Below are 13,320 nucleotides of genomic sequence, written 5' to 3' on the forward strand. Positions count from 1 at the left end.
CATACATCATAGATTTATTCATTAAGTACGTTCTGTTTTCGTACTTACTACACCTTCTTCAACGTTTTCAATTGTTAAACGCTGGCTACGTTTTCATTTGATATAGCTATGCATAGAAAATCACGTTATGAAAATCGTCCTTAAAGTTATATAAAGAGAGACAACTCTTCATTGACAAATTTCTTGTTTCAATAAAAAATCACGTAGTACGTGGATTGTTATTACATTTCTTGTAGAACAGGTATGCACTTATTGACAAACAAATCGAAATACATTTAGTTTCATGAAACAAACCGAATGTTAAATCTTCTCTAAAATTACCACAGAGTGCGAAACTGTAAAGAAGGAAATATTTTTCAGCGCCATCTTGCCTCGTAACTTCTAATTCGTCAGTGCCTGTGAATGGACTTGTCATAAGAGTTTTATGTTATTTTGTTTCTTATTTCCGTTGAAATTAGTGCATTAAATTTCCAGTATATATTACGGTAAGTACAAAGTTCTATAAAGAGTTACGAATAAATTTACAGAAACAGATTGTCATTAATGTGTTAGTATAAGTGGTATAGTCCGTAGAATAAAAGCGTATAAGTTTGATTCCATTTCGACAGCATAATAGTGTTCTTAGATATCTTCTAATCGTAATGTGTTTTCTTTCGTTAATTCGTTCCCTCTATTTCATTCTATGTTAACCTGTATATGAAACGGATCGGAAAAAGTGCAGTATTACAAAGTCACGCCCGAGCATGAGAAAGCATAGATAGTTTCGAAATTGACATATCACGCATTTTCATGGATTAGTCTTGCACCTAAGCCAGTGTACGTATATCTATTGTGTTAGTTATATCTGAAAGATAGCCCATAGTATACACGTTTCACGACATTGTTCTTTTAAATCTATCCGAAGGAATCATTACCTGACATTTGTGTAGCGTATGATTGTCATTTTAACGTGCATATGTGTGTCGATGTCTCGGTCGATTTAAGCTTTCAAATCATATAGGGAAGAATGCAGTAATGAGCTTTTTTGTGAGATAAAGAAATAATTTGTTCAGACTTCAATAGGCAAAACGAAGTATCGAGCTATCATATTGAATGTCTAAAGTTAATATTTATAAAAGTATAGTCATTGCAAATATCAATAATATTTTTAATAAAATATTATTTTTATATTATAAAAATATTATATTATAAAATATTATCTTTATTTTTGTATGTTAGTTTTTACTAAAAAAATGTATTATTATTTATCTAAATTTGTTGAAAATTAGAAATTATGATATAAAGAAAATAGAAATCAATAGTTTCATGGTCATTAATAGATATAATATGTTTTAATTGTCTTAAAGAAACCATACGATGATAATCTTAGGTACACACAGTATATAGCTTTATTCATGTATATCATTTCGTTAATCATTTGTCTTTTTTAAATACCTGTATTGAACAAAATTAATTCTATGTCTGATGTAATCACACAGAATTTGTTAAATAAATTTTTAAAATTTTTTGTTAAATAAATTATTATCATCTCCTTTGTAGAAAATTTATTCTATGTATGTAGTGATAAGATAAGATGCATAATAGAAAGATAAAGATATTTTCTTATTTTTCAGTTTAATAACACGGCTTTTTTAAAGGAGAATTTGAATCCACCATTATATCAACGTAAGTAATTTTATTCTTCTTCACTGTTGCATGTAGCCTATTATTTTTTAAAACAGTAGTTTGGGTCAAGTTCTTTTTTCTTCCAATATAAGAAATTCTTCTTCTTTGATTTCTATTTTGATTTTCTTTAATAAAATGCTTGCAAGAGGTATTGCTATTAAAAGAAAAGAAAGTAGTTTCAATCATTATATGTATATATAATCAAATATTTTATATTTTCAAAATAATTTAATATCAATATTGCACAAAAACTGCAACTCTGATCTATTGTCAGAATGCTTTATTAAAAGGGCATGGCTTATATTCAAAAGCCTGTGACAGTTCTAAATATAAACTACAGACTATGCAAATTTGTGAGTTTCATTTAATTTTTTAATTATTTTAAAGTACAGTTTTTTTCATAATTGCATTTGTCTGTAAAAGAATTGAGTAAGTTTATAAGTTTTTAATCTTGTATTCTTTTTTTTTTTTTGCAAGATTGCTTTATATAAAATTAAATTTGTTAATATATGGTATAGTATTTTACAGATAGTGATATTTTTTTCTTTAGTTAAACAAAATTTTCTTTAAGTCTATCTTATTATTATATTGTTCCACTTTTACATTATTATAGTGATAGCAATGTTAAATACGTATAGGGTAAAATTTTATTATTTTTAATTAAATATTTTTATAACACTTCAGCTATATGCCCTGTATAGTACTTAAAAAAACATTTATAGCTAAAAGAAGATGAATTTTATATACTGATTAACATGAGTTGTGCCTATTTAGTTCATAAGCAGTTCTTACATATGCTATTCTTCTATGTACAGTACAAAATTTATAGTATAACTTACATAACTGTAATACTATTAACAATAGTATTGTGTATCAAACAATTATACATGTATTTTATTTAGCTTTATATACTTGTAATATATATTGCATTAGAAAAATAAAGAATGCAGTATTCTGTGCAATATTTATTTGCATAATAATTAGTAATGTTACTAAAGTTCCATTCAAAATGCTCTCAGTTAATTGTATTATCATTTAATTATATATCATATTAAATAAGAATTTATTCATCATTGACAGGTAAATGTAACAAATGTTTCTTATTTATTTATTAAACTATCTAATAGTCTAGGATTTTATTGTGATTCGAAAAGTGTTTGGGAGTTTTCTATATTTGTGGACAAGAACTAGCTTCATCAACGACCCCAGCCATATTTCATATGCCAACAATGGCTATGCAGAAGGTAAATTTTATTAACTGGCCACAGTTAACAAAATAACAATTGTTAATACTTTACTAATCAATTATATTGTTAGAAAATGTTCAAAAAACAAATAAAGTAGATCAATGTTTTGCAAACTACATTAATAAGTGATATACAGGGTGTTGATAAAAATTTAAAAATGATGAACATTCTAGGACTTACATTCTGATTATTTAAAGAACCCTTTAACATGTTTCTATAATGTAGTAAATTTTTGAAATAATTGTAATAAGATATAACATCCTGTATATGTAAAAATATACAAGGATTATAGTATTTAGTAATACAGTTACAGCACATACTTGAAATCATTCATGTTTTATTTTTTGCAAAATTATGTAATGATGATAAGTTCTGCACATTATGCAAGTCAGTATTGCATCAAATTATTTAAAAAAATCATTAATGTTATGTTTATTATGAAAATAATTTTTAAATGTTTCTTATAAGGAAGCTTGACTGGCTGTGGTAAAACTTTTCTTTTAAAAAGAATTATTATGATAATACAAATTACAATTAATGTACACAAATATACAATATAAAATGTACTGATTTAGTTAAAAATTGTTTATCTTGGGTACACATTTATATAGGCACATCTCAAAAGAAATTAATTTGTTTTAGAGCTTTATATACATATGAATAACAGTTTGTTGTGTTGCATTATTTTATAGCATTTTGTTTGGTATATAATTTTTAAATTACACAGTAATGCCATATCTAAGATAAAAGAACAACACTGAAGAGGATTTCTTTACTTTTGTATTAATCACACTTTTACTTTAGTTACTTTCATCCATCTTACTACTAACCAAATAGAAAGTAGTAATGTTGATTTGGTAAAAGTAGAGTAATGTAAGAACTTTACAATGAGTTTCCTATTTTCTTACTAATGCATATTTAGTCGCATGGCTTTGATATTAAGTGATTGCCCATATTTATTACCAGCTTTTGTCTAAAAAAATAATTTTTTTAAATAAATATAACTAAACTTATATTTCAGTTGCATTGGAAATTATTAGCACATATATTAAATGTAACTGACATAAATGTGTACATATATGATGATAAGTATGGGCTTCTAGAAGATATAGGAATATTACTACCTGCTTATAATATGAAGTGGTAATCTTTTAGATGAGAAGACAAGGTCAAGACGTTATGCAGGTGAATTTGGCAGGAATCAGGCGAGATATTGTTAATCTTGCCCATAACTATAGTAATGCTCAGGTAAATAAATAATATTTTACATATTACAAACATACTATTTTACATATTAAAGAATAACATTTTTTTATGTATGTAGAAAGCTGTACGTAAAGCCACCAGTAACGATCCTTGGGGTCCAAGTAGTACTCTTATGGCAGAAATTGCAGATTTAACATATAATGTTGTGGCTTTTACTGAGATTATGCAAATGTTATGGAAAAGATTAAATGATCATGGTAAAAATTGGCGACATGTGTACAAAGCTTTAGTTCTTCTAGAATATCTTATTAAAACAGGCACAGAAAAAGTTGCACAGCAATGTAAAGAAAATATTTTTGCCATCCAAACATTGAAAGGTATATAATTTTGTGCTTTATATTATAAAATCTAACATAAAATACTAATACAAATTGATAGCCTGTAAAGTTAAGTTGTCTTTATTCAGATTTCCAATACATGGAAGGATCTAAGGATCAAGGAGTGAATGTAAGAGAAAAAGCAAAGCAACTAGTGGCCTTATTAAAAGATGATGAAAGATTAAGAAATGAAAGAGCTAGAGCATTGAAAGCAAAAGAAAGATTTGCACAATCAGTTAGTGGATTTGGTAGTGATGGTTTAGACACTATGTCACCTGTAAGCAGCGATGTAGGTATACATTGATATGAAGATAGAAAAGTTTAACAATGCCAAAAATTCTTTAAATAAACATTTTCTTCTTTTTCATTTTTCTTTTTTCATGTTCAGTTTCAAGATTGGGAACCATGTCGCCTGGGATCTGAAACTACAACTAGACGTAAGAGTAAATATTTACTAAATGCTTATAATTTTTTCTGCTAATATATATTTTTACAGATATGTAACTTAATAATATAATTGATTATAATTTGCGCACTTTTTAGCTGAATTAGAAGCTGCAAGACCACAAACGGTAGGTGAAGAAGAATTACAGTTACAATTAGCTTTGGCAATGTCGAGAGAAGAAGCAGAGCAAGAAGAACAAAGAAGACGTAGTGATGATGTCAGATTGCAATTAGCTCTTAGTCAAAGTCAGCAAGATTTTAAGTTAGTAGACATTAAATTAGATTTAACTTTTTTTCAGTTATCAAAGAGTCCATTTTGGTTTTGCCTAAAGAAATACATTAATTTCAGAGCTCCGCAAACTGAGAAACAAAGTCATATGCTAGATTTGTTGGATGTAAACTTAGAAGAAGCATGCGGATACAATGTAAAAACCGACCCTTGGGGTATACCAATTACGCCACCTCCGCCAAGACCTCAAGTATGTTATTCTATATTTAGTTAAGTTTATACATTTGCTTATTGCATGCTAAACACGACATTGCATACCTTTTGCATGTTACACAACAGTCTTTGGATATATCTCAATTCTATCCATATAAGGTATGTTTGAGTAACACAACAAACATTATATTGATAAATCATAGCATAATCGTATTGAAAGTTTATTGAAAGTTACATAAAAAATTTACGTGTTCTTTTTTTTTATATAGCCACAAAACGATCCGTGGAGTGTTCCTACAACAAGCAGTACATCACCTGCGATAGATCCATGGGCTCCCATTCCATCGCAAAAATCAAGTATAGTTTATTGAAAAAGAATTTTAATTTTTACTAAATCGTATGAATGTAATTTATGATCATTTTATAATTAATTTGATTTTAGATGCTACAGCTGATTCCTGGCGGGCGCCTCCATCATCGCCTGTAACAGTTACAACTTCGCCTAACACAGATCCTTGGTCACCAATACCTTCTGCTACTACTACTGCTACTGAAGCTGATACAAATAAAAAGCCGGTAAGACATTTATTGTTTTAACTTCCATGTCTTCTAAGTCCTCTAAATTTCTATGCTACCTCTATCAATTTATTTTCATATATATTTATACACATGTATATAATATATTAATATTTTTGTGTCAAATTATTTAGGCTACCCGAGAAGGTATGACATCTGCATCTCCATCTTTTAACAATCCTACCTTAACGCAAAACATTGGTTTTGCGGCACAATCGCCACAAAACATAGGCTTTAATCTGCCTACAACTTCAACAGCTACATTCAATACAACTAATAACGACTTCAACGGTACTGGCCCTAGTCTTAACAATTTTTCCATTGGAAATCAGACCAGTTCTGCAGCCAGTCCACTGAGCGATTTAGATGAATTTGATGTAATTACTAACAGGAATAAACCTGGATCTAGTCTGCAAACTGCGAATAACGGTATTTATTAATAAATTTTGTTTATTGTTATTAATCACATGAATAATTTATTTCTTGATTTTTCAATTGATTGCAGTAAGTACGACGCTATCACCAGATCCGTTTGATTTGGGGAGCATAGCAGAAACTCTTCCCACTAGTACAGGAGCTGTTAAAAAAACACCACAATCGTTTCTCGGAGAGAACTCTGCTCTTGTTAATCTTGATAATCTTGTCAGTACCTCCGCGATCAAATCAGCAACGCCTACTCCTGCAGGTAACGCCTTATTTCGAATATAATCTTTCATATACCATACAAAAGATTTAGACATTTAATTTTAAAATACAAATGGTGAAACCTATAGAATTTATTGTATGTATATATAATCGTTTAATAAAGAAGAAGAAAAAAGAACAATTCGATTAGACTACATTACTGTGATTTTAATTCGAGCCTTATGGAAACAAATAATGGGTTATGTTATTTGTAATATATTTTGTTCGTAAAATAGCGTTTCATTGGAAGTAAATTCGTGAGTACTTTTAAGGTGGTGAATAATATTGCATGAATGCATGATTCAAATATTGTGTTCGAGTATGGTATTAAAGTTATATTGGGATAGATTTTATTTTCAGCAAAAAAATGATGGTATATTGAGAAAATTATAACATTGTATATATTGTAAAAGCGAAATTTACTGATTACAGTTTAACACTTTGCGTGCCGCGTCATTTTCATATTTCTATCATATTTTATTCAAACCGTGTGTATTATAGATATGCTAGAAACAAAAATTATTTGTTTATATTCCTGATTTGTTTGTATCTGTATTTATTATAGTTATTACAATTTGGCGTTTTAAATTAATATTAATAAAAATTTACAGCAACGATGTCATACTCAGCAAATCCGTTTGCGACGGCAACACCACCACCCCGTCCTACAATTAATCAGATTCGACAAGATCCTTGGGCAGCGAATACAACTACTACAGCGAATCCGTTCCTTTCGTAGCTTGGTGACTATTGTTGAATGTGTCAGTCGAAAATCAAGAGCACTGTGGTCTAAAAAGTATTCGACATTTTTAGCGCTAACCCTGTACGGTATAAGTATCTCGCACGTTATGAAGTAGCTTTATTTCAAGATACAAATAATAAAGGGATAACGAAGTGTCGAATCGGTAACAAGAAAAGGATTGAAAAAGGTGCGCTGATATAATCTGATTAATCTATTTGGACCGATGATAAATAATGCAATAGATAACTATGTCTTTGAAGACACAACTAACATTAATATTTATTTCCGTATGATTAATGAAAAATCTATAAAACATTTCTCTACATATTTTTCTTTACTGTACAAAAATGTTCGTATCTGCTAATAATTCTATTATTTGTATTTTATTGCATATTAACGACGGAGGAACTATCTATAACCAGAAGGTAACATATAATAAATGAAATAAAAGTTACAAGACAGATTATACTTCAATTTCGGACGTTTAAGCGCTCCCAAGGTACAAGAAATTTTATAAGAACTTTTTCCATTTGTAGTATATCTTTTTAAGTGCAATTCGAATTGATCATAGAAAATCATTGAACAAGATTTTCATTGTGCTGTAGACTATAAAGTAACATTGATATCACGATCATTTCCTTTATTTTGTATTTATATACATGCTTTTCTGCAGCTAACGAGATCGTGAGACTGTATCGTGATTTACAGAAGTATATTATATCGAACAGGGTTCTTCAATTTGTGTTATACGCTTAATGTGACGTGCATTGATTGTGATTCGTAAAAATATTGGTGTCATAGCATGCCTTTTCTGACTAATACTCATCTTGCAAAAAGAGAGTGTGTGCTAGTAATAAAACGAATCTTTTGCTAATTGATTATTTGGTTTGATAACATCTTGGGTTATTTGCAGATGAGATGATTGTGCAGTTTTATGGCTGCAAAATTAATTATATCATCTTCTAATATCGTTAAAATACATACGTATGTATAATTTAGTTCTGAAATTTTACGCATTTGGTTTGGGCGATTACCGAAGATATTTTCACAGGCTTTATGTGCACTGCAGAAAACTAACCACAACTACAAAAAAAGAGGGCAGCTTAAAAAAGTGCATTTCCTATTAATGATAAATCGGTGCATTTTAATGTTTTACGGGGATGTATTACGAACGTGTAAACTTATGTTGGTTTCTATAGCTATTTTAGAAATTTTTGAAAAAAATTGTCTTACGCGGTGTCTTTATTCATTCGACTGTCGAATTTAATGAAGCAACATGGTCTGATAATGAAGAAGTGCATTAACTTTCTTTGTACGCAAAACAATTTACAATTGTACCTTGATTTATATAAAGAAAAAGATTGTAAATATGTTACAGCATATCGTTCCCCAATTGTCAAGTCTTTCCCTTCAACGTGTAGGATATTCTAAACAAAATCTAAAACTGCTTTTTTACATCTGTTATTTTTTAATCTTTAAGGAAATTGTTGCCGAGTTTGTCATTTTATATAATGTGAACGTTTTTCACATGTTTTATGACTATCACTGTGACCCCATGAAAAATACGAATTACTTTGCTAAGTAAATAATTAATAATCAATACATATTTATTAATAACTTTTAAAAGAGCAATCTTGCTGATAGTCTTAATGTCAACTCAGCATTTCCTTTTTAAAGATATCCATGCATTTTACAATTTTATACAAAGAAACAGTTTCGTACATTTAATGATTGGCAAAGGGGAACTATATTTGTCTGTTTATCCTAAGTAAATTAGACATGAGCTGCAAGGTTAAAATTTTGTTAAGTAATTATTGCTTAAATAATTCCATTGTATTATTCTTCGATAAATTAATAATTTTCTTTCATTATGCATTTTCAATGTACTTGCTTATATGATTGAAATTGTATATTTAATACATATTTATCCGGATGTTCGCGAAACGATGAAGTTAGAATTATATAATAGCATTTAAACTCACTTAATTCAAAATCAAAAAAGAGAACATTGACTAAATGATCTATATTCACTGCTTTTATAGAAAAAGCACTGATTGTCATGTTTAATGGATGTAATACCTTAGTGTTTTCAATGAGTAAGACACATCATTTTTAACATAATAACAAAAATATTTTATTTTTCTATATGTATATGATATAATGCACCAGCTTCATTTTTACGCGAACAATGGAACACTGTTTAGTTTTTAGAATTGGTGTAAGTGCAGAGAAAATTTAATGAACATTTATGAATGAAATTATATATTTTAGTAGATTATATTATTATTAATATTATTATTATTATACAAATAAATGTAAAAATTTTTAATTTTTCGGATTAAATATTTAATTTGAAGATCCCTTGTACATATCTTTTTGTGTAGTAAATTCTAATTAATAATATATCGGAGTGTAATTGTAAAACTTTGTTTAAGCTTCAATGCATTTATTAAAATTAAAGCTTGTAAGTTAGATACCATTAAAAGATCTCTATGTATGTTTTATATGTAGGGAAAAAGAAAGTACAAAGTAAAATAATAATGTGCTTGCACATAAAAATTATTTTATCTTAAAGAGATGCTTCAGTTGAAGAACTTATAGTAACAGGGGGAAGAAAATATGATCGAACTTGACTATGTAATTGTGCTATCTCAGGGTCTTCCCTTTCTAGAGCTCTGAGTAATTGCACAAATTGAACTGTACCTACAGATAAAAAAAAAAAAAAGTAATAAATTATAATGAAAACTGCATTGTAATTAATTTTAATCACTGAAATGAAAGTACACTTAAATCCTATACCTTCCCGACCTTCTGAGAAACCATAGTTCTTAATAACATCCATTTGAATTTGTACTACAATTGGAAAAACAAACTGCATCATTTTCAGCATTTCATTCCCAGAATTTTCCTTAGCTTCTGCAAGTTTTTGAGTATTTTCTGGAGTATTTAATGCTGTTAGAACGTCAGTTAAAACAGCTGAAAATCATTATTTTATCTACTGTAAATCTTTAAAAGTATATACTAAAATCATAAATCTTAGGAGTTTTTAATACCTTTTGCAACTTCCGAAGTAAAAACAGGTAAATCAGTCATCGTAGAAACAATTTTGTATAATTTAAATAAACACCGAAGTAAATTCAGAGTATATTGATTTATTTGAAAGAATAGGTTAAAAATTGTAAAATGTTTGCTCTCTAAAATTGTACGGTTTAAGAAATTGTTCTATATTATGAATATGAATATATGTTTATTTATCCTGTTATAGTGATTTTCTTTTCATATTTAAACTATATGTTATATATACTTTTGTTCACCACTATTTTTCGAACATGTCAAAATAGACAAATAACATACTGATTCAATCGAACAAAGAGGGCGCTTATGATAAATTCATGCCACTTGTCATTCAATTCAATAACATACCTACACAAAAAAACGAAGAATCTAAAATTATAAAGGAAAATATCAATAGTTCTTTTAGTTGCTATACAACGGAAATTCATTCGATAAAGACAAGATACAGTCAATAAAAATTTCAAGATTAGTGACGTATGCGATAAACGAAATTTCCATACGGTTTTTCTTATAGAATACTTGATATAACCTACTTACGAAAATAAATTGATAATACATACAAGGTATTAACAAATAAAACTATTATTGAAATTAAAAATATCGCTTAAAGAACGTTCTATTATAATAATTTTAAAAAGAACTCCACGATGTGTTCTGTTCATGATCAAGCATTTTTACAAATTTTACAAGAAGAAAGAGACATTACAAATTTTCTAGATGCATTTTTTGGATTTTTGTATAGATGGTAAGTAAATAAACTGTAGTAAAAATATGCAATATTTTATATAGTCTATCACCTCACTTGTAATTTAATTATAGTACAGATTTTTATGTCGAATCGGGACCAGATCAAAAACTTGGATTCCCAACTGGTACAACAGAAAAGCTTGTCTTGCATAGTTTTCAAAAATGGAAGAACATCTCTAAATTTTCTAGTGGAACAGATCCTCCGGAGACACAGGACATTATTATCCAAAATAATGATAAAGACCATGACGAAACAATGACAGTTGAAGAAGATTCCCTTATTCCACAAGTTGATCACGAAGTAGAAATTGAAATGTGCAAAGAAAGTACAAATCAACTTAGTCATTTAATTGAGAGGGATAGGTCATGTGACAGCTACAATGGAGCAGTAAGGGAAAATTACACTTGGTCACAAACTATCAGTGATATAGATGTGCTTGTAAAACTTCCTAGTTGCATAAGAACAGCAAAAGATTTAAGGGTTCATCTTGATTCAAAAGAAATCAAAATAGAAGCAAGAACATCAAGAGTCGAACAGAATCAAGAGATAGAGGAATGTCGTTATTTTATATGGTCTACAATTTTCAAAGGAGAATTGCGCTTTAAAATTCGGAAAGATGAATCAATGTGGAGTATAGTACCTGGACAATATATTAGCGTTAGTCAATATATCTTAATAAGTAGTATAATAGAACTTCATTTATATGAACAAAACTTTATTTAATGTCTGATTAAGTGAATTTTTACTCATTGAACTTTGAATCTGTATGTGAATTCCTGTTATGTGAAAGAAAAATAACAGGTAGTTAGCGAGCTCCTATTATATGAACTACAATTATTATACTGTTTGCTCTCCAACAAGTTTAGATAAATGGAGTTCTATTGTATCTCAAATATGTGTACATATGTATATAAGTTGTACGTTATAACTTTTGTTTCATTTAGATTCATTTTGAAAAAGCTTCTGAGCGATGGTGGGAAGCATTGATAATTGGTGAACCAAAAATTGATTTGAGTAAAATAGATTGTTCAAGAAATCTAGATGAAATGGGATCAGAAGAACAGATGAAAGTTCAAGAGTTAATGTGGAATCATCAACAAAAGCTTATGGGTAAACCAACTTCTGAACAGATTGTAAGCACATGTAAAAAGTTACATAATTTATCATTACGATTACGTAATAACAAGTTTTTTAGTATACAAATTTTTGTTTGTAGAGAATGGAAAGGGTATTGAGAAAAGCGTGGGATGCAGAAGGATCTCCCTTCGAGGGTTCCCCATATGATCCTTCATTAGTGAACTTCAATTGATCCTCGTAGTGTACGTTTTTTATTTCATTGTTATAAAATAATGAATAAAATTGTATATTAAGCTAAGCAATTCTGTAAATATACAATTGTTTTTATGCAATTATAGTTGTATATCAAACACCTCACATTATGAATAAAAATTTGATTATTAACAATTGTTTGCTAAAATGCGTTCGATATATTTGAACAGGTATACGAAGAAAAACATGTATTCTACAATAAAAGAATAATTATATTTGTCCATGTTTTTAAAATTCAGAAAAACCATTGGGAGTGATATGTTATTATCCGCGAAGGAGTTTCCGATACGTCTATATCTATGTTTTTATGAACTCGCAAATACACAGATGTTTCCCACATTTATTGCTACTACATCTTCAACGGATATCCATTACATTAATCGGAAACTAAAATTAATCAATATGATAAAAAATGAATATTGCAATATCAAGGTTGCCAATTAAAATGACAAGAGACAAGGGATTCACGATTTCTTCATAGAATGCAAGGAATTCCACGCTTTTCCCTGACGTTTGCATCGACTTTATCTCACCGTGGTGAGATTGTTTAGTAAAGGAACAAGAAAGGAATGCTTTATGAAAGCAGACAGATAGCTACAGCGAAACTGTTCTCATTTTCTGGAATTCTTTCGACTCTCGTGCATTCGTAGCTGCAGCATTCATCGACCTCGCTGCTTGTTCAAATATCATATTTAATATAAACATACTTTATTATAAATATCAATTTTTAAGTGTCACAATAAACTCAATGTCGACACTTTTAATTAGTCACTAATGTCGTCTAA

At 28.7% G+C, this 13,320-nt stretch overlaps 3 protein-coding genes across 17 annotated transcripts; 2 read left to right on the plus strand and 1 right to left on the minus strand.

Annotated features, from left to right (window-relative positions):
- The first annotated feature begins 130 nt into the window (after positions 1-130).
- Positions 131-9,712, plus strand: LOC132916390 (epsin-2). Of its 11 annotated transcripts, none has more exons than XM_060976342.1 (17): positions 131-241; positions 361-485; positions 717-816; positions 1,614-1,665; positions 2,793-2,909; positions 4,068-4,160; positions 4,237-4,495; positions 4,585-4,784; positions 4,884-4,938; positions 5,039-5,201; positions 5,289-5,418; positions 5,508-5,540; positions 5,651-5,738; positions 5,824-5,957; positions 6,092-6,386; positions 6,463-6,642; positions 7,253-9,712. In XM_060976342.1, the coding sequence occupies exons 5-17, from the start codon at positions 2,886-2,888 to the stop codon at positions 7,378-7,380; spliced, it is 1,782 nt and encodes a 593-aa protein (XP_060832325.1). In that variant the 5' UTR covers positions 131-241; positions 361-485; positions 717-816; positions 1,614-1,665; positions 2,793-2,885; the 3' UTR covers positions 7,381-9,712. The 11 variants fall into 11 exon arrangements, with proteins under 11 accessions (XP_060832325.1, XP_060832322.1, XP_060832332.1 ...); XM_060976339.1 differs by having other exon boundaries at positions 722-816; XM_060976349.1 differs by lacking the exon at positions 717-816 and having other exon boundaries at positions 6,092-6,104; positions 6,216-6,386.
- On the minus strand, positions 9,706-10,758 carry LOC132916407 (protein C10). 4 transcript variants are annotated; one of them, XM_060976388.1, is made up of 3 exons: positions 10,437-10,758; positions 10,183-10,320; positions 9,706-10,086 (listed from the first exon to the last, which is right to left on the minus strand). In XM_060976388.1, exons 1-3 carry the CDS (start codon positions 10,474-10,476, stop codon positions 9,953-9,955), a joined length of 312 nt encoding a protein of 103 aa, XP_060832371.1. In that variant the 5' UTR covers positions 10,477-10,758; the 3' UTR covers positions 9,706-9,952. The 4 variants fall into 4 exon arrangements, with proteins under 4 accessions (XP_060832371.1, XP_060832370.1, XP_060832369.1 ...); XM_060976387.1 differs by having other exon boundaries at positions 10,183-10,335; XM_060976386.1 differs by having other exon boundaries at positions 10,192-10,359.
- A 35-nt stretch (positions 10,759-10,793) lies between these two features.
- On the plus strand, positions 10,794-12,615 carry LOC132916397 (nudC domain-containing protein 3). Of its 2 annotated transcripts, none has more exons than XM_060976364.1 (4): positions 10,794-11,203; positions 11,278-11,863; positions 12,151-12,339; positions 12,423-12,615. In XM_060976364.1, exons 1-4 carry the CDS (start codon positions 11,106-11,108, stop codon positions 12,513-12,515), a joined length of 966 nt encoding a protein of 321 aa, XP_060832347.1. In that variant the 5' UTR covers positions 10,794-11,105; the 3' UTR covers positions 12,516-12,615. The 2 variants fall into 2 exon arrangements, with proteins under 2 accessions (XP_060832347.1, XP_060832348.1); XM_060976365.1 differs by having other exon boundaries at positions 11,283-11,863.
- Positions 12,616-13,320: the final 705 nt, after the last annotated feature.

This window comes from Bombus pascuorum, chromosome 2 (assembly GCF_905332965.1).
Source record: "Bombus pascuorum chromosome 2, iyBomPasc1.1, whole genome shotgun sequence".
Lineage (NCBI taxonomy): Eukaryota > Metazoa > Arthropoda > Insecta > Hymenoptera > Apidae > Bombus > Bombus pascuorum.